This window comes from Sabethes cyaneus, chromosome 2 (assembly GCF_943734655.1).
Source record: "Sabethes cyaneus chromosome 2, idSabCyanKW18_F2, whole genome shotgun sequence".
NCBI classification, from domain to species: domain Eukaryota; kingdom Metazoa; phylum Arthropoda; class Insecta; order Diptera; family Culicidae; genus Sabethes; species Sabethes cyaneus.
In genome coordinates this window covers 110,662,658-110,689,191 of record NC_071354.1, presented here as the reverse complement: position 1 = coordinate 110,689,191, position 26,534 = coordinate 110,662,658, and the positions used below count along the sequence as shown (strand labels likewise).

The following is a 26,534-nucleotide window of genomic DNA, read 5'->3' as shown; positions in this document are numbered from 1 at the left end:
TTTACTGTAGGGGTGAAGCGGAATAGGAATTTCTTAAAGAGCGCAAGAGATCGAAACATTTTGGCAGATTTTCACCACATCTACATACGGGCATTTCTATGAGTGTGCAAGAGAACGTTTAATGCAGTCAACGCGAATATCTCTGGATATTAGCGTCGGTAAGAGGACGCTTATCAACTATTGGCCATAGCGGCCTGACGGCACCTCTCATTATTATCTTGGTCGCTGGACCTGTGCAAATGCTATACAGTGCGAGGATATCAGAACTCGATTGTCATTCGAGAAGAAAATAAAACAATAGAAAGAAGATCAGCTAGGACGCTGCATCTCATTGCAATTCCAATTTCCTAAATAAGTAAATTGCTAAAGCTAAATTATAAACTATAATTAGTGCAAGTTTCACCGTGAATTATACTACTTAAATTTCTTAATCAAAATTTCCTAGTCGGTAAGCATGCAGTTTCTTAAATCTAAATAAATAAAACTTAAATACTATTTACGTACACCAGGTTAAAACTACACGCTACAATCAGAAGATTTGTAAGCTGCCGTCAGTTAAAGCTGTAGGTACTACAAGTAAGAGATTTATAAGCCGAAGACGGTAAGCGTGCGGTTTCTTAAACCTAAATTAATGACACTTAAACACAATTTACATACTGGGTTACCGTTAGGCGCTATACTTAAAATATTTGTAAGCTGCAGTCGGTTAAAGCTCTAGATGCGATAATAAGAAGATTTATAAGCCGATATCGGTAAGCGTCGTTTTCTTAAACCTAAATAGTTATACTTAGATGTCACTTACATACTAGGTTAAAACTGCAGACGCTATAATTGAAAACCATAGAAAATTACTTTGCTCATATCAACCACTGAGCCGATCGACATCAGATAACGGCCAAATTAATTAATCGGACAAAACGTAAGTCTAATAAATATAACCTAAGAAAATTTAAAATCTAAGAGTTTAGAAGATCGGAACAGTTTCAAAAGCGATCTCAAAAATATTATATCTATTAAATTAATTCGTGTGTTCTACAGGAAAATTATATTCTGCTGCAACCAGAACCTGCTTTTCATTTATCCCGGTTGGCGAATATAATTTCGGAAATCATTTACGTTGAAACCGAGTTTTCAACAGCATATAATTTTCGTTTTTTGCGTACGAAGCGGTCAGTTTACGTCAAAATGCCGGTACGTGGTAATAAATCAAAAGCGAAAAGTAATAACGCGATACAATGTGGTGTGGTTGAATGTTTTGGTGGTGATAATGAGATTCAGAGTTGTGCGATACAAAATGTTGTTGGCTAAGGCAGTGTCATCGGATGAATCACGTGAGGGACATGCTTGTAAGACGTGTCGCGGGCCGGACACTGAAGAGATGGTCCAGTGCGACGCGTGTGACGGCTGGCATCACTTTGCTTGTGTAGGTGTATCAGAAGAAATAGCCAATCAGAGCTGGAGCTGCACAAGCTGCGTAACGGCAAAATGGGTTCAGCGAACTAAGGCAGCTTCTGATGGAGCACCAGTACATGAAAGCGTAATCGATGATCGAAGATCACTGCGCAACCTAAGCATCGGGAAGATCGTTACCAGTAACCGTGGAAATCCAGTTATTCCTCCGGTTCTGCTGTCAACAAATCAGTTGACAGTTTCGTCATCTAACCAACAGCCAGTTCCGCTGGATACAGTGCCTGCACAAATGGCACCGCAGTATCAACTGAGAGGTGTAAGCAAACCAGGAGTTTGTGTAAACGAAACGTCATCAAAGCCAACCCAGTCGTTGAAAGCTCCCCCAATCCAAGAGCGACGGACTGATCCAGCCCAGCGTACTGTCAGCAGAATCAAAGGCCTTCATTGCCGGCTGTAAGTCTGCAAGTGATCGATGTAGAGGAAGCTCTCTCAGAGATCTCTATATCCTCATCGCGAAAGTCTGCAAAGGATCGTGCAAAGCTCCAGCTCATGAGGTTACAGGAAGAACGAGCATTTCAGTTACAGCAAAAGGAAAAGGCAGCGCAAGAGTATAAGTTGTACTTAGACAATAAATACAAAATCCTTGAGAACCTGGCGAACGATAAAGCATCGAGTCGAAGTTCAAATGTATGCGGTAGCCGAGTAGAAGAGTGGGTCCGAGGCACTGCTCCTATAGCCATAGATACAGCTGAAGCCGCCGCTCCAGAACGATCTCGGAAGCACGACGACGTATTTCAGCAGCAACGGGAGGAATTGAAAAAGCAAGCAAGTACAATCAATCGAATGCGGGAAGAGCAGTTGGAACAAGGTAGGCTTCTACGCGAGCAGCAACAGCAGTTATCGAATTGGCATGCAGAAGTAAGGTCGCAACCGCGAAATCGAATTTCTTCTCACCAGGAGCCTGGACGATTCGTTCCACACGCTCTACCACAGTCAACACAGCTCACCCCGAGAGAGCCTGGTGTGTTGCGTAGCACGCACGAGAACCCGACTAACGACCATAACACTTTCTCAGTAAAATCATCGTCAGTGGACGAGTACGATCAGTTCCAGCTGTCACGTTCTCAGATTGCTGCCCGACAGGCAGTTTCCAAAGACCTGCCTATATTTTCTGGCAATCCTGAGGAGTGGCCAGTTTTTATGTCGATGTACAATCGCACCACTACAATGTGCGGATTTACAGACGATGAGAACATAGTTCGGCTGCAAAAGAGTTTGAAGGGCAAGGCCTACGACGCTGTAAAGAGTCGACTGATGCATTCCGGAAATGTTTCAGGGATACTAACTACCTTGAAAATGTTATTTAGACAACCCGAGGTAATCATACAGTCGTTGATCGATAAAATAAGCTCACTGCCGCCGATCCGAGAAGACAGGTTGGAAACGCTAATAAACTTTGCTGTGAGTGTTCAAAACTTTTGTGCAACCGTAGATGCATGTGGAATGCAGGAATACATCTATAACGTTACCATGCTCCACCAGCTCGTCGGAAAGCTACCATCGTCGCTGAAACTAACCTGGGCTCAGCATCGTCTCACACTAAAAAATGTCAACCTGGCATTATTTGGACAGTGGATCTACACCTTGGCGGAGGCAGCCAGTGTCGTCGTTTTCCCACCTACGGTACAAGGAATGCAATCCACTCATAATGAAGCTCGTGGATCAAGGAAAGGAAACGCATACCCTGGTGCGCATTCTGAAACATTTTATCCTCAAGAAAACTACGAAAGCGATACGGAAGAACCATCAACGGTGGCAGCAACGTCACTCAGAGAAGCCTGTCCAGTTTGTAAAGGAAGCTGCAAGTCTGCTGACAAGTGTCAACGCTTTTTAGTGCTCTCTAGGGAATCGAAATGGGCAGTCATAAGAGAATTTGGATATTGCCGAACATGCCTGCGAATTCATAGAGGAGTTTGTAAAGCAAAACCATGTGGCAAAAATGGATGCACTTACAGGCACCACGCACTGCTACACAATGATTCCAGACAAAATATAGCAGGGATTCCTGAACGCACACAATCTCCACTACCCGGTACTAGCCGTTCCGACTGCAACACTCATCAAGCAACAGGAAGCTCTGTACTATTCCGTTACCTTCCTGTAACACTTTATGGAACAAAAAAGGCGATTCGCACATTTGCATTCCTGGATGAGGGATCCGCGCTTACGTTGCTCGATCAGGATCTCGCGAATGAGTTGTGTCTTGAAGGTTCAACACGACCGTTGTGCCTTCGATGGACCGAAGGAACTGAAAGGCATGAAGCTAACTCGCGCGTTTGCAACCTCCAAATTGCCGGAATCGACAAGGAAAGTAAACAATTTCAACTAGACGAAGTTAGAACTGTTGAGGAGCTGTTATTGCCACAGCAGACGCTAGACATATCTGAACTGTCACAACTGTATCCGCATTTGCGGAATTTGCCGATTGAATCATACAGCAATGCTCGCCCTCGTATTTTAATCGGCATGAAACATGCTCAACTCATTCTAATGCTTAAGTGTCGAGAAGGTAGAATGGATCAACCGATCGCTATAAAGACGCGTTTAGAATGGACCGTATGTGGGGGATGGAGCACAGCAAACGACGCTAGCCTACACCATTACACCTTTCATGTCTGTCAATGCAGTGATGGGTCCGACGAGAATCTACATCAGGCAATGAAGGATTACTTCGCTCTGGATAGTCTTGGAGTGACGAAGTCGGAAAAGCTATCCCTGTCGACCGAAGATAAACGCGCGATACTTCTACTTGAATCACTTACCCGTTTAAAAGAGGATCGATACGAGTGCGGTTTGCTCTGGAGATACGACGATACCCGTCTCCCTGACAGCCAATCAATGGCACTGCGGCGATTCGTATGTCTTAAGAAACGACTCGAGAAAGACTCTGACCTAGCAAAAACGCTCCAGGATAAGATAATCGATTACGAGGCGAAAGGCTATATTCGTAAGCTCACCGAAGAAGAAATTATGCAGCGAGTGCCGCGACGTTGGTATTTGCCGGTTTTTCCCGTGACGAACCCGAACAAACCTGGCAAGGTTCGGATAGTTTGGGATGCTGCGGCTAGCGCTCACGGCACGTCATTGAACTCCGCTTTAATAACAGGACCGGATCTGCTGGTCTCTCTGTTTGCAATCTTACTCAACTTTCGAAGACGTAGTGTCGGGCTCACAGGAGACATCCATGAGATGTTTCACCAGATAATGATTCGGCTGGAGGACCAACCGAGCCAGTATTTCTACTGGCAAGATAGTCATGAAGATACAATAGTGTACGTTATGCGGGTTATGACATTTGGGGCTTGCTGCTTCCCCACTACAGCACAGTTTGTGAAGAACACCAAGAAGAGCAAGCTATTCAGTTAGCCAAAGACGTTGAGCATGTCCATGCGGAAGGTGGATTCGAGATTAGAAATTGGATAAGCAACTCAAGCAAAGTGCTGGCGTCGCTAAAAGGTTTGGAGGCCGATGAAAAATGCCTTGATTTATCCTCCGAGCTAGCGACGGAAAAAGTTTTGAGAATGTGGTGGAACACGCGTGACGATGTGTTTACATATAAAATCGGATGGCACCGCTACGATACGGCTCTGTTAGCCGGGCAACGTCGTCCCACGAAGCGGGAGGTACTGCGCGTGCTCATGTCGATTTTTGACCCACTTGGATTGATTTCTCACGTTCTCTCGTACTTGAAGATTCTCCTACAGCAAATCTGGCGTTCTGGCGTTCAATGGGACGAGCCCATCAACGAAGACTCATTCCACAAATGGCTAACTTGGCTAAAGGTTCTGCCGCTCGTTGAACAATTACGAATACCTCGGTGCTATAACAAGTTATACTCAATGGACGATGCAGACGAAATACAGTTGCATACGATGGTGGACGCCAGTGAAAATGCAATGGCTGCTGTTTGCTATCTCCGTTTTCTTAAAGATGAGACCTTCAACTGTTCTATTGTAGCCGCCAAAACAAGAGTTGCTCCACTAAAATTTGTATCAATTCCAAGAATGGAACTGGAAGCTGCACGCCTTGGTACGCGTCTATCTCTCACGGTAGCAGAATCGCTATGTATTCGAGGCTTCAAAAAGTTTTACTGGACAGATTCTAAAAATGTCCTCTCTTGGATCAACTCAGACCATCGTCGATACAACCAATATGTTGGTCATCGTGTCAGTGGGATTCTGGAGATCTCGGAAAAATGTGAATGGCGATGGGTTCCTGGAAAACTTAACCCTGCGGACGACGCTACCAAATGGACTAGTTTACCAGATTTGTCATCCGACCACAGGTGGTTCAAGGGAGCCGAATTTCTTCAGTTATTGGAAGAAAATTGGCCTAAGTCGTCATGTTGTAACGATGCGACCGAGAATGAGATACGATCTTGCTTCCTTGCATGCCACACTCATCCGATATCAGTTCTTTCGTTTATTGATTTCTCAAGCTGGAAAAGACTTATTAGAGTCGTAGCACAGGTTCACCGATTCGTGGACAACTGTCATCGCTGCGGAGCTGGGAAGTGCGCCACCACAGGTACGCTTACAACCGACGAATTGTTAAAGGCTGAACAATCGCTGATCCGGCTTGTGCAACGGGAAATGTACCCTAACGAAATTGCAGCTCTTCAAGGTTCAAATCGTGATGCCGGAACCTCTGCAAAAGTCATTCCCAAAAGCAGTTCACTCTACCAATTAACGCCTTGGCTAGACGAACGAGGAATTATGCGTATGCGCACTCGCATTGCGGCATGCCACTATGCCACCGAAGACGCAAAGCAGCCGATCCTCCTTCATAAAAAACACCACATCACTAGCCTTATTGTACACCATTATCACCAAAAGTATCACCACCAAAACCACGAAACGGTAATAAATGAGATTAGGCAAAAATTTCGCATACCACAGTTACGAGTATGTTATAACCAGGTACGAAGGTCCTGTCAAAGATGTAAGAACTATAGTACAATACCAAGGCCGCCGTACATGACTGATCTCCCGCCGGCACGCTTGGCTGCGTTTTCACGACCCTTTACACACGTGGGCGTGGATTATTTTGGGCCCATCGAAGTTGCTGTTGGAAGAAGAGTGGAGAAGCGGTGGGTCATGCTAGCCACCTGTTTAACCGTACGAGCGATTCATATCGAGGTCGTATACTCACTTAGTACAAGCTCGTGCATCATAGCCATTCAAAATTTTATTGCACGTCGCGGCGCTCCGCAGAAAATCTACAGTGACCGCGGTACCAATTTTGTGGGGGCGAATCGAGAATTACGGCGGATTTCGGAAACCATCAATTAAGTGACACGGATTTCGATTATTAAAAAAGCAAGGTAACTAACCGAGTGGCACGGAGGTTCAAAACAAAATTCAAATGAAGGTCAAGTTATACGTTTGTGGCTCTCTAAGGTAATCCTGTGGCACTCCACTATTATCAAACTGGTTCATCTCTACCAGGATGCTTACTTTATGTGCTTGGGTCGAAAAATTTCAAAGTTTGAAAGACTTGAACTAAAATTTAAGTACTGTACAAAATATCTGTATTTAAATTTGAATAATATGGAAAAATAAACGCTGGTTTCTTCTCTTTTGTTTGGTTATTGAAGGTTTAATGTTCTTATTTTTTTCTTGCCCCCCCCTTCAACAATATTTTGAGACCAGGACATAAACTTTTTTTCAAATTTGTATAAGCCTTACTTTGCTCATATCAACCACTAAGCCGATCGACATCAGATAACGGCCAAATTAATTAATCGGACAAAACGTAAGTCTAATAAATATAACCTTAGAAAATTTAGAATCTAAGAGTTTAGAAGATCGGCTGCTAACCAGCAATCATAGGAACAGTTTCAAAAGCGATCTCAAAAATATTATATCTATTAAATTAATTCGTGTGTTCTACAGGAAAATTATATTCTGCTGCAACCTGAACCTGCTTTTCATTTATCCCGGTTGGCGAATATAATTTCGGAAATCATTTACGTTGAAACCGAGTTTACAACATCAACTAAGGGAATATATTACCTCGTTTTATTATGCCTGATTTTTATTTTCAGGTAGAATAAATTTAAGTTGTCACATGGTTTTCGAACCATTATAAATATCGCATATGCATAGTATTTTTCGCTGTAAATTTACAAATTATTTTATACGAAATATATATAAGGATTTCGGAAGATTGATCAACACGTCTGAATTGTAGTATGCACTCTAATAAACTGATCGAGCTCATTTATTCGGATAACGATGAATCTCGGGAGGCTGGTCGGTCACTCATCACCAATAGCCTTATCGGTATCTGCGATGCTGATCGAAAGAACATTACAATTCTCTTCCCTTAAGAATAATGATATTTATAATTTTAAAATTTTATGTATAACTAACTCGAATGAACTTTAGTTCTTATATTACTCTTGTAATTCGAAAGGATTTTACTTCCTATTAACTTATAGTTGCGAACGAACTGATATTCTTATTGTCTGTGATTCATTTAGTGTAACTTATTTTTTTTATACGATGACCAGATTTTTAATCTAGTTATTATTTTCACTTGTAAATGAAATCAGCATTATTTAGTTTTTGTTTTCTAATTCGTAGCGATCTTCGCAACAACGGTCCCTCGCTGCCACCATTCATCTCGTTCCTATTCGTTAACATGCAAGAGTTCTCTTTTTCTCTCGTAACATCTTCTTGTGTGCTCGCCGATACCACCCGTTCTGTGCCATAAGCAGTCAGCGAGACCATTACGTTCCTAGCGGCAATTTTAGTCTTCGGAATCTTCACCTGATGCCGGTGTACGTTGGTTACCACGTTTCCAACGGCTACCTGTAAAATATTTGTTGAAATTCGTAACTATTCTTAGGATTTACTAAGTCTAATATTGTTTTCGGTTTAAAATTCAATACTTTCTCAGACGGCGTTTCTTCATCCAAGCAAGTATTATGATAGTTAAATAAAAAATAATTGTATTGCGGATTTTCGGCTTTCCAGTCAGTTTTATATTGAAAACGGCTTTTTTATACTGCCTGACGTTTCGGCCTTTGGTTTTGGCCTTTTTCAAAGGTAATACGGTTACGTTTTCTTGTCTAAACGTTGATTGCCAACGGAAGGAAGTTCAAATTTAAATAGCTCCAATTGCATTGGTTTGGTGACAAAATAATGTACACACCTAAACCTTTTGACCATAGTGCACAGTTGTGCACAGTTGTGCACTATGGTCAAAAGGTTTAGGTGTGTACATTATTTTGTCACCAAACCAATGCAATTGGAGCTATTTAAATTTGAACTTCCTTCCGTTGGCAATCAACGTTTAGACAAGAAAACGTAACCGTATTACCTTTGAAAAAGGCCAAAACCAAAGGCCGAAACGTCAGGCAGTATAAAAAAGCCGTTTTCAATATAAAACTGACTGGAAAGCCGAAAATCCGCAATACAATATATGTACTTCAGTCGATCTTAACAGCATAAAAAATAATTGATCTTGTCCTCGGCCTTCCACGTTCTGATTTCAGGTTCTAAAAGATACTTCTTAAATACTTCTTTAGTCAACCTCACCATTCTCCCCGCTTGACCATTGCTTGGAGGGTGGTAAGGCGGACTCTTAAGAACTTTTATCCCTTGACGTTTCATGAATGAAACGAATTCTGTGGAATTGAATGGAGGGCCGCCGTCAGTAACTACTACATCTGGTAAGCCGAATTTGGCGAATACTGCCATGAATTTCCGGTTCACCTTCGAAGCATCTGTGCCATTCATCAGTTCGACTTCTAACCATTTTGAATAGGTATCCACAATGAGAAGATAATTTTGCTGATTAAAATGGAAGAAGTCTGCATGAATCCTGCTGAAGGACTTCGTGGTTGGTATCCAAATATTTGTTATTTTGGGGTTCGGTACTACAACCATTCTAGAACATATATCACATTTATTTACGTAAGTTTCAATGTCATTGTTGATTCCAGGCCAATAAACAGTACGTCTCGCAAGCTGTTTCATTTTGACCAACCCTGCATGATTTATATGCAACAGCTTAAGTATTTTTGGTTTTAATATATAGATCTTGAAATAATAGACAACCACTAACTAATTCAAGATCATGTTGGTTTGAATGTACGTTCATAACTTTTTTTTCTATGCGTTCTGGCCAACCATTGTGCATGAACGAGACCAATTTCTGTAGATAATCATCATTCTTAGTTTCTTCAGCAACTCTATCTAACAGAAATTGATTCCCAAAATTCAAACTTTTTACATATTCCACGTCACATTCATTGGGCACTGCCTGTTGTGATGGGAAACCCGAGCAAAAGTCAGCGTTCCCCATTTTTGCTGAGGGACGGTAAAACATATCGAATTCATAAATTGACAACTCCAGTATATAACGTTGTAGTCTAGTTACGTAAATAGAATGACTGCCAGATTTGCCGAAAATTCCTGCAAGAGGTTTGTGATCGGTATAAACCGTAAACTTTTTGCCGTACAAATACTTGTGAAATTTTTTTATGGTACAAGGGCAAGTGCCTCCAAATGTAATATAGGTATTTTTTTGTGCATCGCTCAAGGAAAAGGATGTAAAACTGACTGGTTTCTCGGTACCATCCACTATGTGAGCAAGAACTCCCTCTAATCCATAATTACATGCGTCAGAAACCACTACTAACGGTTTACTTGGGTCGTAAAACTCCAGAATGTTTGCGTTAACTAATTGGTTTTTACTTCTCTAGGCTAGGCTTTTTGACATTCTCTATCCCAGACAAATTTAACATTATTTCTTAGCTAATTATACAAAACACTAAGCTTTGCAGATAATTGTGGGACAAATTTAGCATAATAATGAACTAGACCCAAGAACGACCATGCTATCTAGTTCCTATGAAAAATATTTTTTTTAAATTAGTCATCCCCTTAATATCTAATTATACGAAAACGTCATTAGATGCAGAATACTTTTTTATGAAACTTCTCCTAAGGCGCCTGAACTCGAAAACATCAGGAAAAGCGAGAAAAGACTTTTGACCACCTTTTCCCAGAATGGTCTCACTGTGTGGCCCACTGTTATCTCCTAAATTTCGACAGGTGTACTATCGGAATCTTCAAGTAGTGCATGCAGCCCGTGGTTCATAAACTTACGCCACTTTCTTCTTTCTGTTTGTAATCCGCCAATAAATTTTTTTGTAATCCGCCAAAAAATCCGCGACACTTTTCGCTCAAATGCGGCAAGTAAATTTATCTCTTCGTAAGCAATGTTATAGTCTCAAGTCCGTAGCGGGTTACTGGTCTGATCAGTGTTTTGCTCTGTGTTGCGGCCTACTTAGGTGACTTGCCGTCCTAAGACAAAGCCTGTTGAACAATGTATCTATGCACCTCGGTTGAAGGCTACCGCTTTCCAATTCCTCGGACACCGAGTACTCTCCGCCAGAGCTCGCTCCACCCTGTCTAACAATCTTGCTCGCTGCGGTCCTGGTCGTCTTGTTCTTATCGGATTTGAGGCGAACACCATCTTTGCAGGGTAGTTGTCCGGCATTCTTGTTATATGCCCTGCCCATCGTATCCGTCCAGCTTTAGCCACCTTCTGGATACTGGGGGTTCGCCATAGAGCTGTGCGAGTTCATGGCGTTGTAGTTCTTGGCTTATAAGAGTGTGTGCCCGAGTAGCACAGTTGTTATAAACTAGTTGTGGTATCCGATTAATGACTCATTTCAGTCATAAATAGGTTGTGGCAACCAGAAATGACAAAAGTGTGCTGCTTGGGTGGCGGCTTATGTTTCTTGATTGAAGTGTCTTGCGCTAACTCATTAACCACTTCCAGTGTAACGCCGTCAGTAGTCATTGCCCGTGCGAGGCAAACGTTATTTTCTCTGGAACCTCTTCCTACCATATATTTGGCTTTCGACGCATCGATTTGTAACCCAATCCACCTAGCCTCCGGTTTTAGTCTGACGTAGATTACCTCCGTCGTCCCAGGGTTTCTAGTAATGATGTCGTAATCGTCTGCGAAGTTGACTACTTTTGTTGAAGATCATTCCTCTCGTTTCGAAGCCCGATCATTAGATCACATCTTCAATAGCGATGTTGATTAACCTACAGGACAGTCCATCCCCTTGCCGCAACCCTCTGTGTGATTCGAAGGAACTCGAGAGTGTCCCCGAAACGTGCACGTAGCACATCACTCTCTCCGAAGGTGTTTCGATCAATCGCATCAGTTTGTTCGGAAAATCGTTTTCGTGCATTATCTGTCATCTGCACTCGACTGTATCGTATGCTGCCCTAAAATCATGAAAATATGATCCGTGGGCATGTTGTACATCCGATATTTCTGGAGGGTTTGTCGGAGAGTAAAAATTTGATCTATGATACTACGGGCCATAAAGCCTGCCTGATACTGCTCTACGAATTCTGTCGCTATTGGGAATAGAGGACTTAAGCGGCGTTGATCAGCGTAATGTCGCTGATCGTAAGCGGCGCTGATCAACGCCACAGTAATGTTGCCATTCGCCCTTTGTAGATGGGGCAAACCACAATTTCCATCCATTCTTCCGGTAGTTTCTTCTCCTCCCAAATCTTTGAAATTATTTAGTGAAGTGTCACTGTTCGTGGTTCTTGTCCATTCTTGTGAAGTCCTCCCGGCAGTCGGTCCTTTCTGGCCGTTCTATTCTTCGGCTGACCGATTTCTACGTCACTCTTCGAGATCGGGTGCCAGGATGCTGTTCCATCTCCTGTAGCGCCATTTAAATGCCAATCAAAGAACTGCTTCCACCTGACGATCACCTCGTGCTCATTTGTGACCAAGTTTTCCTCCTCGTCCGTACACGTATCAGGTTTCGGTGGGTATCCTTTACGAGATTGGTTCACCTCATAGAACATACGCGTCTCTTTAGCCCGGAATAGTTGTTCTGGCACTTTTGTCTCCTCAGGATCGTGGTCAATTCATTATGTCGATACTTGACCAAATTCTCCTTCGTCTCAATACCTAAATTAATTAAAGTCTTAGAGTGGTCTAATCTTCCGACAAAAAATAATACTTAAATAGTTTTTACAAGCTGTTTTTCCTTTTCATCGCTTGCCGCCGTCAAATCAATCATTTTATGCACTAGAAGTTTCTTAATCGAGCAACGCGGTTGCGGCCTCATTGACGGTCCAGCATATCCTGTTCCATCCGTTTTCGACGGTGGAGCACCTAGCTTCACAGAAGAAGGTAGAGCTTCATCCAGTACGCGTTCTCGGCAATTTGCGGGCGGTTTTCTCACGAAGTATATACTCTCGATCGTTTTGAGCGCACGTGTACCGCTACTAGGTAATGATCCGAGTCGATATCTGCACCCCGTAGGAAGAGTATGTTGGTGATGTTCGAGAAAAGCGGCCGTCGATGAGAATATGGTCGATTTGATACATTGTTCGTTGATCAGGTGATCTCCAAAATTGATGCATCGCTGGCCATTATCGTTCGTGTCGGTGTGCAGGCTATATCTCCGATGATATCTTGATATCTCCGATGACGGTCTTGATGTCCCGTAGCGAACATAGGTCGTACGTTGCGTCCAGCTGCGCATAGAACGCTTCCTTCTCGTCGTCGAGTCTACTTTTGTGTGAACAGTTTATGATGGTGTAGTTGAAGAAACTACCTTTTATCCTCAACAAATACATTCCCTCGTTGATCACTTTCCAGTTCATCACGCGATCCTGCATTCTGCCCATCACTACACAATCCACGACCAAAACACGAGGTTGGTTTATTAAAAGTTTATTAATTTACCTTTCATTTGCTATGAAATTTGTTGGAATCGATCGAGCAATTCAAAAGTTAAATCTATTCAAAAAACCCGAATTAATCCACCTGGCGGCGTGACCTAGCCTTTCTACTGCCACAATAATCATTATTTAATTTCTCAGGAACATCTATAATTAACTTGATTATATTTTTAAATATCCGTTCCGTATTCCTCAAAATCCTTATTTGCCAGTAAAATTCACAACGTATTGCGTAGAATAATTCTATTTTCTTTCTTTGGGTACGTAAATACTTGTAAGCGTCATTTATGTTATTTGATGAACACCTTATTTAGTTTTATAATCGGTCGGCCTTAACTTTCGGGTTTCAGAGCCACATACGAAACTTGTTTTGAACTGACAAAGACAATATGAAATATGTGTTCATAGCAGATTTTTTGATATTTTTTTTTGAGTGGTTTTAACCCAAAGGGTAGTTTTTTTTTGATATTTTGATATTACATAATACCATGCGTTCAAAAGTTAGCATCTTTGAAAAACAAGAGTTCAGAAAAATTATACTTCGCTTTTGAAGAAAAAGATATCTACACCAAAATGATTAATCTCAAAATTTTACTATTAGTTTGCTTAGCTTCAATTTTGCAATATATCTGAATTAGAAAAAATAACTGAATAGAGCATTAGCTATGAAAAAGAGTAATTGAACTTTTTCTTAGCTGGCGCTCCTTCAGATAATTATTTTTGCATGAAAATCAAAACTTAAGTTTCTTTTAAATGTACTTTCATGAAAAGATTGTCATTAACTTGATCACATCGTTTTTACAATGTTAGAGGGTTAGGAAAACAAGATGAGGTCGAAAAATAGTGCAAAAACTGCGCCATAAACATGCTTGAGAATGAGAAATATGATCGATATGATTTCCAGTGCTTGTCATTTTTGATTTATTTATTAAAACATGATACATGACATAAGACATCTGTCCTTTAAAATGTCACTAACGAAAACAAATCTTACAAAGTTACTACCGTGCAACATTTACTTCCTATTTTTCATATAACATTTCTAAGCTCTAGTATCAATGGATTGAAAAGAGCATCTATTAATTATACGTATCTGTCGCGAATAAATATTAAATAGTGGAATTTGATCGGTAAAAGTTTTTTTTCTTTTCTTTTATTGCAGAGTTCGTATTCCACTAAGAGGTTTCAAAAACTTCAGACTATTGACATGTTTCTCACTTTTCTTGAATTTCATAGCCAATTTAAAAATTGCAAATTGTCATCACATACACATACATACATACATACATACATACATACATACATACATACATACATACATACATACATACATACATACATACATACATACATACATACATACATACATACATGCATGCATACATACATACATACATACATACATACATACATACATACATACATACATACATACATACATACATACATACATACATACATACATCGCACACATTGAGTACAATCAACATTTGATTGATATGTTTTTTGATTTCACACGTTTTAACGGTTTAATATACGGTGCTTAAGTGTTAAAGTTTGAATAACTTTTGAATGAACCATCCGATTTTAAATAACTCGGTTTCGTTTAATAGATCTCAGTAGAAATTTTCAAATAATAATAAAATGTGTGAGGTTTTTCATTGAATTAATTCTTACATGTTACAAAAATATGTTTTAAATACTATTTTTCCACATTTCTTTATGTAACTTTCAAACTACAAGTCCAATCGTCATGAAATTTGGTAGTTAAGGGTTTGCAACGCCCCTCTTTCATATGCAATAAATTTTGTTCAAATCGGTTAAGGGATCTATGATCAGTATGAAGTTCAATAGCGACCAATGGGACACCTAGACCTTTCATTTAACACTAAGAACATTAGAATCGGTCCAGCCATCTCCGAGAAAAGTGAGTGAGATAGAAAGCGTCACACACACACACACACACACACACACATACACACACACACACACACACACACACACACACACACACACACACACACACACACACACACACACACACACACACACACACACACACACACACACACACACACACACACACACACACACACACACACACACACACACACACACACACACACACACACACACACACACACACACACACACACACACACAGAATATGCTCAGTTTTCGAAACTGAGTCGAATGTTATATAACATTTGGCCCGCAGGACCTTCTTTCCATTTCCGGTTTTCCAAGTGATTTCTACACACTTAAAAAATTTGCCGAGATTTGGACAGCCGATCGTTCGGTGAAAATTTCAGTTTTGCAAATCGACATTTACGGATCTTTACTAACGTTTGGCATCATAAAAAAATTTACCGAATGCTCGGTTGTCCAAATCTCGGCAAAATTTTGCTGACTTTGGCACTTTTTTTAAGTGTGTACACCTTTATACTATATATTTATATAGTAGAAAGGCAAAAAGGTCACGATAAATTGGTGGGCCCTATTCTCACAGTAATTATTTTGGGTGAGAGCACAATTTGCGATTCTCATAGTCACGTAGATGGCTCCGCTCACCTGGGTGACTGTGCAAATGGGGTTGTTAGGTGAGATGTGGGTGACTCTCAGATTAGGGCGCGTGAAAGAAGTGAGGTGACTGTGAGAATAGGATCCTTGATTCTTAGGAACACCATAAGTCAGGAAGCGGCATCCTAAACGTCGAATAAAAATACTGGTCTCAAGTTTTTAGAAAAAGAACATATACACAAAGTTTGAACAAAATCGGAGCACTTTTGACGTAGGACCACGTCTTATGGCAAGGTTTGGGATAGGGTGTTATTTCGAAAAATCGAAAAATGCGAGCATCACGAAAAATGATGGGTTTTGAGCGCTAGTAGCTTAGCGATTTCCCGATCGATTTTAAATATTTTTGCAACAATCGTTCGGAAAATCTACGCATCAACCCTAATATAGAAACCTATTGATTTCAATGTACGTACTATTGAAAAATTGAAAATAATGACGCATTGTCCAACTGACAATCCTTGCTTCGTGATTGGTTGGAAAAAATGCCATCATGGTTTTAACGTATTTTTAGAAAAAAAAGTGTCAAAATCTCCCCGTACCAACTAAATTCCTTACGAACGCGATTAAACCTAGTTTAATTCGATATCTGTGCTTAGGAAGTACGCCAGAGTGCCAAACCACTCCTTTTCTTAAACCGGTGCACAGTGGTTCAATCAGCGAAATACGTAATCGTGTGATATTGCGCCAAAACGTGAAGTTTTTCGCATATAGTGTCTTTAGGAACATTTCTTGGTATAACAAGCCCCTTCTTGTGAGAGAAATCTTTGGGTGATTAATTCCCTTAAAAGTGAGATAAAAAATTTATTTTCTCGTACATTCGAGACACAGGTTTGGTATTCTCGGCAAAGTTGTAGTAAATATCAATGCAAACAACTTTGTTAAAGACACCATACTTGTATCTCTTCATGGAAATTATCTATGAAGCGTTATTCGTGGACAAACTCTTTAAAACAGTTTTTAAACCCTGACTTATTCTGGTCAACTTTTACGTGTTCATAGTGTTCTAGAAAGTTGTTAACCTTGCTAAAATCAACGTTTTGGTAGAACATTATTATAAGTGATTTTCTGCAGTTTCGAAGATTTTGAGCATTTTTGATGAAAAATAATACTACTTTGAGCTTAAATATTTCCCAAGGTGGCAGATCAAACAACTCCTACTTAAAAGTACAACAAAAAACCTTTAAAAGCAAGTGTCAATTGACTGTATCTGTTTGTATCCTCAAAAGTTATACCGTCATCCGGGGATACTTGCAACACTTTTGAACTTTGACTTGGTATAATTTTCGAAGTGTACTGCTTAGGTCCAAGTGTAAGTAGCCAAAACATGTATAGTGGTCAGTACTTCTGATTTATGATTACGAGAAAAAATATCAGCTAAATGAATTTGTAGAATGAACCGAAAATAGTGGTGTTGCAAGTTACCCAGTAATCGGGGTTACTTGCAACACTTTTCTGATTTTGCATTTCTTATGATTTATAACTTGATTTCAAACCGCGTATGACTATTTTTAGATATTTTGAGTGTATTTGTAGTAAAACAAGGGTTACTGGAGGCAGCGTTGCCAACCTTCCAGATTTGTCTGGATTTTCCAGACTTTTTGATGCCTAATCAGACAAAAAAGACGTTTTCCAAACATTGTCTTCCATTGGAGTAAATGGCAGCCAGACTTTTCCAGACACTTTTATTCTCGTTTTCCAGATTTTCGTAAAAACCGGTTGGCAACGTTGACTGGAGGCATGTTTTGTTTCCCAATTTCGTCTATCGCTTTTTTGAAGATATTCGGAGAAAATGCAGCATGTCAGCATACTCCAAATTGCCGTTTCAAGGCACGTGGAATTTTTCACGGTTTTAATTTTTCTAGAGATGGTAGTACACAACATAACATCGTACAGGTGCAAACTTACTTTGTACATACTGTCTATTACAATAACTATCTATTTTACAAGTGTTGCAAGTTGCGCCATATTGGAATTAACAACACGAATTCATCGTTTCTTCTCCAAGTTCAAAATATAAACAAAGCTCAAAGCTGCTATTTGTTAGCTCATATGATGCACTAATTGTATACAGGAACCAAACGATAAAAAATAATTTCATGTCAATGAAATGGTGCAACTTTGCACATGCATTTTTCCTACTCTGAGCGTGAAATTACTTTCCAATCGTATAAAAACAAGCAAAACAATGATATAATGGATTAGACTTAACTAAACAATAGGTAAACGTCCTTTCTTTAAAACGGCGTTGACCACAAATGGTTATGTAAATAAACAAACGCGCTAGAGCTGTCAAAAGCACCATGCGCAAAGGTGTTGCAAATAACCCCGGTGTTGCAAGTATCCCCGGATGACGGTATTTGTTTTAAAAATCCATCACAGTCATTAGAGATGAGCGAACGGCTCACGAGCCGTTCAAATGAACCGGTTCACAAAAAACTACAAGGTATACAGCCCTACGGGTTGTACGAAAGGGTGACGTAGGACAGTGTCAGATCATTAGATCACAGACTAATGTTAACTGCATTTCTGGCATATATACGTTTATAAGAATCTGTGAGTGCCATTGTTTCAGTGAATGTTTAAAAGAGAAGAGCGAAATATTCAGATTAAATTCTTCATTGAATGCAATGGTTGCTTTGAAAATACGTGAACGGGCATTCATAAGTACAACACCTGCAACCATCGAGACATAGACATTCCTTTTAAATATCACTTGAGTGCATCATAAAGGTTGAAATAGTAATGAATGACCAGCCGACAGATTATTGTATTAAATATGATTATGCGTAGCTTGACATGTTTCAATAATTATACATTAAAGGGCTATTGGTTACAAATAAAATTAAAACCAAAGCACGTTCATCGCAAATATGATGTGCCAATCGAATGTCCTTCTCTTCTGACATGAATGGCAACAGGCACGTAGGTTAGCGGCGTCATTTTACTGTCTTTTGCTACGAGAGGGTTTTACTAGTTTACTTTCACATCTTACCACTAGTTACATAGCAGAAAATATGGCACATACGCAGAAATTTCTGTTTTATTTGTACGAGAGTTCTTATCTTCTTACCACAGGGGTGAGAGGTCTCAAACCATCATAAAATAAATTCATGCCTTCAAACACGCCCACATGCCAAATATGGTTTCATTTGCTTGATTAGATCTAGAGTTATGAGGAAATTTGTATTTCATTTGTATGGGATCCCCCCTTCATAAAAAAGGCAAAGGTCCTAATCAGGCTTGGCATACATTTTTCGCTTCGATTTTGCTCTTTTGATTACTGCTTCTCAGCCAAGCAAAATATGAAAAAGTGATGTATGGGGTGTGTGTAGAATTTGTTATAATCTACAATATTGCTGAAGGAAGCATTACTGTGTTTTTTTGTATTTATGGCGCTATAAGGCTGCTACCCTCTTGGTAGCAAAAAGAGCGCTCTTTTTGCTACCAACGGCGTTGCTACCGTACAGCGCCGTAAATACTAAAGATAAAGCTTAAAATTGCTCTCTTACCCTCCTATAAAATTGCTGGTCATTTTATCTATCCAACGACATATATATTGTTCAGTTTCGTTCAGTAGTTTAGTAGTTATTAGCATTTGAAATATTTCATCCAAACGTTACACTTCTATTTTCGTTTTTACAAAGTGCTACCCAATCCCAGTATAGTAAACAAAGACGTAGTCCTACGTCAAAAGAACGTTCAAACGAACGGCTCTTGAAAAAGAACCACGGTTCCTCAAATGTACCCGAAGGCGACACGAAGTTTGGTTCGGGAATCGTAATTTACCGAACTGTCAACCTGCTGAACAACGAACTGTGAGCCATGAGCCGCTCATTTGAATCGGTTCGCAGCAGCAAATGAACGGTTCGGAGCCACTCACACAAAAGAGCCGTTTTGCCCACCTCTAACAGTCATGTTTATGGAACAAATAAGATGTACTTCGGATGCAACAAACGCTATTTTGTTTAAATTGACAATCTCTAACAAGTTGACTTACCAGCAATTTTCGAGTCGAAAAGGAATGTAGACTTAAAATTATTTGACGCAATTAATAAGAGAAAAGCTTCCAAATAACTAACTTAAGTCTATTTTGTTCAATACCTTCGATTGGTGTCTTTTCACCAGGAGGGATCCGTATTGATGTCAATGTTTTTTAGACCGTCAACTCGGTATAAGACAGCAAGGTACAAAACTTTTTCCAAACAAAATTTACTTATATAATAGCTTTCAATCATGAAAACGAGTAAAAACATGTAAAAAAGTTATCGACTTGCAAAAATTTGAATTTCTCAACCTGCAGGACAGCAAATATATTATATTAACAATATAATTCACTTTTCTATAATGCTGAAGACACGACTACTAGCGCCATTGCGGCATAACAGGTTACCAATGTACATCGTAAATTCGACACGTCTATCGGAAACAACTTAACTTTCTGTATTCTACCCGTAAATTGGTCGGATTTAGCTAAAGCTAGGTTAAAACTGTTAGAGGTAGTGGAATATGGGAAACGTGGGCACTTTCTCGTGAAACGATAAAGACGTGTGGTCTCTAGTTGTTAATAGAACGGAATGAATAAATGTCTTATTTAATTATCTTTACAGAACAAGATATGAGTGGCAGTGTTGCCGATTTAATTGATTTCAAGGTAGTTGTTGAACCCAGGTGTTCAACCGGTTCAACACTCCTTCTCAACGTTCATAGAATTAATGCCAATCGCCTTTCGCAACATCTGCAGCTTTACCGCAGGAAGCGGTGTTATCAACAGGTCTGCTTCCATAAACTCGGTTGGACAGTAGTGCAGCTGTATGATGCCATCACGTTTCGTATCAATGTGCTTTGACTTCTTTTGTGCCCGATCCTGCTGCGTCAGAACGATGCAACTCTGGTTGTCTTCCATCATCAGGGTTGGCAGTTTTAATTGCTCGCCGATATCTGTCAACAATTTGCCAATCCATAGAAGTTCCTGAAGACTTTCGGCGAGAGCGATGTATTCAGCTTCAGTACTAGATAAAGCAACACATTTATGCTTTCGGCTACCCCATCCGATTACACCTCCGCCAAATTTGAATAGGTTTCCAGAATTAAACTTTCGATCACATACGTCACCGGCCCAGTCGGCGTCCACCCAGCATGCCAGTTCCCGATTGTCGTATCCAAGTTGCAGTTCCATATCTATATCTATTTAAAAAATAGCGAAGCACGCGTTTCGCCTCATTACAATCGGCTTGTCTTGGATCTTTTCTCGTCGACCTAGTATAGATGTAGCAATCGAGATGTCCGGCCGGTTGTTCACGGCAACGTATAATAAAGCACCGATAAGCACCGACTTTGATAGTGCTCCACTGTTTCCAGTCTCGTGCTCTCCTCCTCCTTACGTTGAAGAAAGCCGCAATCCATAGGAATTTTCGAAGTTTTCGCTGATTGCATCTCGAATTTTTCCAAAATTCGGTTTAAATATACTTTCTGATTAACGCGGTATCGCCCATCTACTAAACGAACTTGAATTCCAAAAAACAGTTTTAAATCTCTGAAGTCCGCTTGAGTCCGTATAAACTACGCCGCAAGCGACAAACAAGCTTTCGGTCACCCTGTTCGTAGCCAGGAGGTTGGTGCATGAATATCTCCTCCTCTAATAGGCCATATAAATAAGCGGTTTTAATATCGATGTGTTTAGCTAGCATCTTCCTACGACTAGCGATCGTCAGCATAATTCTAAATGTCGTCTGTCGTACAATGGAAGCAAAAACATGATCATGGTCTGTCCCGTATTTTTGGCAAAATCCTTGCGCTACCAGCCGCGCTTTATACCGGACTATATTTCCATTGTCATCCTCTTTGCATTTGAAAATCCACTTACACCCGATTATTTTCCAATTTGATGGTGGTGCCACTAGCTGCCATGTTTTATTGTCTTGTAGCATGGTCATCATTCTACAATTTTTACGCATCATACGCCACTTACGCTCACTGTTCAAAACTGCAGAAATCACGTTTAGTCCGACGCCTGTATTCAAATATCTCCGTCGCGTTCAAAATTCAGCGCTTTTCAAAAACTTATCCACTGTTTCCGTCTCACCAAAGCCGAATCGTGCAAAAGAAGGGAAGCGCGATTGAACCGACACGCGAAAGAACGGGATGATACCACTAAACCTTTAGAAAGACACGAACGTTGAAGAGTCGTTTTCTAAAGAAAACGTACTTCCGTGAAAAGAATTTGAATGCCTACTATTTTATCTGAGGATTTCCAAATTTCTGCCCTTTCATTTCGATCCAGATCGTGGAAGAGACTAGTGGTATTTGAGTAGTTACGCGTGCGTTATTTTGTAAGTTTGATTCAAATGTGAGAAAGTTTAACGGTCGATTTATAACAAAGTTCCTCTTTTGCTGATTAGGTAGGAGTATTAGCTAGTGCGGTCGAAAGCTTAGGCAGTGCGGTCCTTCGTCTACGGACGATTTTTCGTGTGTTGTGTGACAGACAAGAAGGTAAGATAATTTAAAAAAGGTGTGTGATGGTAAAAATACTCAAAGGCGTCGACAGCCGATCGACGGCTTCTTTTGTCAGATTTTCTTTTGCTGCGACCGTTTCCTGCCAACCCGCTTCTAGCGACGCCTAAGCGGTACCACCACTTCACGACGACCTCGAAAAGCAGCGCTAAGCAAACCACGCGCTTCGCTTTCTTCTGGCAACGCTCAACCATCGCTAGTGCAACGGCTAAACACTGCCGCGCCGCCATCGTAGCATCACGTTTCCGAACGACGCTGTTCGACGCCATCGCAGATCTTGTTCGGCGCCATCGCAACGACGCCATCATTGCAACGGCCGACGCCGTGCTTGTCATCAGTTCCAGCCAAAAAGCAACTGACCGATCAGCTGATCGGACCGTGAGTAAACAAACGTGCACGTAAAACCTAAAATCCACACACACGCCTTTTCAAATCTTGCCGCTCGAAGAACGAGCTCGAAACCAAACGAGTAGACCTTTGTGCCGTTCTGTGACTACTACCAGAACGAGCCGACAGAGACCGCACTGTAGGAAAGGGGGGAAAGAGATAACCAGAGTTAGGTCTATTAATAGAACTGGAGACGTCGATCAAGAAGACCAAATTGAATAAACCCTCGTGTTGATTGTATAGCGGTATTTTAACTGTAACCCTCGATACTCCCTAAGTTATAAGTCGCCCCTGAGAACATTTCTCACATTCGCGTCCGATTTTGAATTTCACTTTGTTTTTTTTACTCCGCTTGGCTGGCGGGAAGCAGCCACACTATTACTCTGAAGCGAGAAGGAGAGAAGGATAGGGAGATCTTTGCCGGTGATGATAACATTATACTTATAGGTTCTGTCTTCTTTGAACCGGTAAGGCGGTCGTTGTCTTCGCTGAAGGTAATAGTGGCACCATCTGGACGCGGGTAGATTAACGTTCCAGGTGTGCAAATCAACCGTTCCTTTGCGCGATTCGGGACCCATTTTCCACAACCTGCCCTGAGGTTAGGTTTCGTGCCGGGCAACCCTAACCGAGCGAGTGGTCCTCTTTCAGAGGTGGCGCTTAAGCCACTCGTCTTAAACGGCCTGAGGAGCTCTGGTGAACGGAAGATAACTCGCGGGCAAGCCGCACACGTTATATTGGCGCCCAACGTTTAAAGGCTGAAATTTTGAATTTTTTTTAGTCAGATATTTTTCCTACATTTTTTTTTGGCGCATATTTTACATAGTTTTTTTTTCTTTTGAAAGGAAACAAACTGGAGATAATTTCGGATTGTTTCATTTCACGAATTTAGATTTAGATAAATTATATATATATAATCTATTATTATTACTTCTATACTTTTTGAATACACGTCGACTGTTGATTTCTGAATTTAACATCTACTATACTATATTATTTAATTTTTACATTACATTATTATATTTATAAGTTTTCAAACACATTTCAAACATTATTTATAGTTGCATTTTTGATCAACACCATAGTATAATCTTAAATTAGGGCGAACGGTGATCTAGCGTAAGTGAATATCTAGAACAATTATCCTGCTAAATTTTCAACATGGCTATGAAATTTCCATACGCGAATCATTTGACGAACGAAGAGGTAGATTATGAACTGGTGTTGCGAAATCAGTTGGAGGAGAGGCAAAAAGATTTGCCAAGCAAAATGCGATTGTTGCGAAGGCTGTTTAAGGAAGACAATAAATCGGGAAGAGAGTATCTTTCTCCTTACCAGTTCGAAACGGAAGTAGATCTGATAATCAATCGGGTCGATCAAATTGAACGCCTTCTTCAAGACGCGGCACACCCAACTTTGCTGTCTCGGTTGAGACATTATTTCCTCCGAGGACAGAGGAACACGGCAGCAAACGAAGGTGGCGAAAAGGTCCGTCAACAATTGTTGAGGAGAATCGAAGAGCTGTTACAAACAACAGCTAGTAAATTACCTCCTTCAGAAACCGAAGAAGAAAGCACCTCGAACGAATTAGCCAGAGTAGAGGGTGTTGATATCGCGGAAGGTGGAGATACCACTAAAGGAAACGCGAAAAATAAATCGTTAGGAGCAATTCCAAAAAACATCCAAACACCTGCCAAGAAGATTGCCCCGGTCGATTCGAATGTAACAGAACCTTCGTACGAAGAAATGAGAAACCGCGTGTTCGAGCTCGAGAAGCTAGTAAAACAATTGCAGATGTCAGTACCAAAAAGTATATCCGGTTTCGACGCTCCGCCTCGGGTAGGGAGTGAGCCAGGTTTTCAAAACGAACCAGATGGGTTAGACGCACAATTCCGTGTGCGAAATCGAAATTCACGAGTTCACTTGCAAAGTTATGGGGTTCAACAACAAAATTTGGAGCAGAATCGACAAACAAGCAGAGTGGCGAGGCAGGCCCAGGAGTTTAGCGACAGCGATTCAGAAGAAGAGCAACGACAGGTATCAAGAGGTTGGCGAAGAACAGATGGAAGGCATAGCTTAAACGTAAACGAGGGTAGGCGTGAATCGTGGGGTTCTAATTCCAGTTACCAACGAGACCGAGAGTCTAGACACCACCGGAGAATAGAGCACTGGAAATTATTCTTCTCGGGAGACACGAAGTCCGTATCTGTCGAAAACTTTCTCTACAAACTCAAGAAGATTGCTAGAAGAGAAGGGGTATCGGACAGTAACCTGCTTAGGGATATTCACCTTGTCCTAGAAGGACAGGCTTCGGATTGGTTCTTTACATATGTCGATGAATTCGAGCACTGGGATGAGTTCGAAGAACGGATCCGATACCGGTTTGGAAATCCAAACCAGGACCAGGGAATAAGACAAAGGATTCAGGATCGGAAACAGCTAAGAGGTGAACCGTTTATTGCGTTTGTGACGGACATAGAGAGGCTAAACAAAATGCTCTCTAGGCCACTTTCCCGCAGAAGGAAATTCGAAGTAGTGTGGGACAATATGCGGCAACATTACCGTTCAAAAATCGCGACCATCTCCGTTCGAGACTTGGACCACCTGGTGCGGTTAAACCACGGGATAGATGCCGCCGACCCGAACCTCCAACAGTTTCCGGACTCTCGTAATCAACAGCGCAACATCCACCATGTCGAGTGTGAAGATTCCGACGAAGAGAGGGACAGTCCGGAAGAAATAGGTGCAATTAGGTTAAGAGCGGACGAACCGAACCGACAGCGGATAGAAACGAGACCGGAACGACAAAATTTAGAGAGGACAGAACAAAACCGTCAAAGCTTGTGCTGGAATTGTAAAAGAGCAGGGCACAATTGGCGGGATTGTCGCGAACCGAAAAAAATCTTCTGTTACGGCTGCGGCGAACTGGGACAAACAATTCGCTCTTGCACAAAATGCGGTATGCGAGGTGGGAGACAGTCGCAGTACAACCAGGGAAACCGGTAAAGGGGTGCACGATTGGGAACACAATCATCCCTATCTCTAAAAACGTTCCCGATGTACAAAAATACGACCCAGTCGACCAGATACATACAATCAAAATAGAAACAAGAAACTGTCCCTATCTGTCCGTAAAAGTCTTTGACAATGAATTTACAGCCCTTCTAGATTCAGGTGCCGGTATTAGCGTAATAAATTCGTTGGAGCTCGCCGAAAAATACGGGTTGAAGCTTCAACCAACAAGATTAAAAGTCAGCACGGCGGATAACACTCAGTACAAATGTTTGGGATACCTCAATATACCGTATACTTTTAAGGGAATAACAAGAGTAGTCCCTACAGTTGTCGTCCCTGAAATTTCGAAGCCGATACTAGGATGTAATTTCTGGAAAAGCTTCGGAATTCAACCAATGGTAAACTTGGGCCAAGGGCCAGAACCCGTTGGACAGTTTGAGGTAGTCAATGAGCTCATTGCATTTACGTTGGAACCGGTGGGATACTTGCCACAACTGCCAACGTCCGAAGACACGTCTTTGGACATACCGACGTTCGATATACCGGAAAAAGCACAAATACCAACGGAAGATTCCCTCGAGGTGGAACACGAGTTGACAAGCGATGAGCGAAAGGAACTGTTGGGAGTCATAAAGCATTTTGAATTCACCTGCAGCGAAAAACTGGGCAGAACAAATATGATCGAGCACGAAATTGTATTGAAAGAGGGAGCGAAGCCGAAAAACCAACCAACATACCGCTGTTCGCCTAGCATTCAGAAGGAAGTGGATGCGGAAATAGAACGCTACAAACAGATGGGCGTGATTGAAGAATGCTACAGCGAATGGACTAATCCGT

At 41.1% G+C, this 26,534-nt stretch overlaps 2 protein-coding genes across 6 annotated transcripts in view; both read left to right on the top strand.

Annotated features, from left to right (window-relative positions):
- LOC128734231 (tubulin-specific chaperone cofactor E-like protein) overlaps positions 1 to 26,534 on the top strand; it is a 127,853-nt gene that overhangs the window by 7,920 nt on the left and 93,399 nt on the right. The window lies entirely within an intron of this gene.
- Positions 1,960 to 8,187, top strand: LOC128735869 (uncharacterized). Its single transcript, XM_053830353.1, has 3 exons — positions 1,960 to 4,742; positions 4,793 to 5,755; positions 8,058 to 8,187. The coding sequence occupies exons 1-3, from the start codon at positions 1,960 to 1,962 to the stop codon at positions 8,185 to 8,187; spliced, it is 3,876 nt and encodes a 1,291-aa protein (XP_053686328.1).

Bases quoted from the DNA above. Each gene is read 5' to 3' on its own strand.
- LOC128735869 (XM_053830353.1), top strand. From the start codon at position 1,960: ATGAGGTTACAGGAAGAACGAGCATTTCAGTTACAGCAAAAGGAAAAG. The intron at 4,743-4,792 runs GTACGTTATGCG...TCCCCACTACAG, and splicing joins AGTCATGAAGATACAATAGT to CACAGTTTGTGAAGAACACC. The intron at 5,756-8,057 runs GTGGTTCAAGGG...TCTAATTCGTAG, and splicing joins GATTTGTCATCCGACCACAG to CGATCTTCGCAACAACGGTC.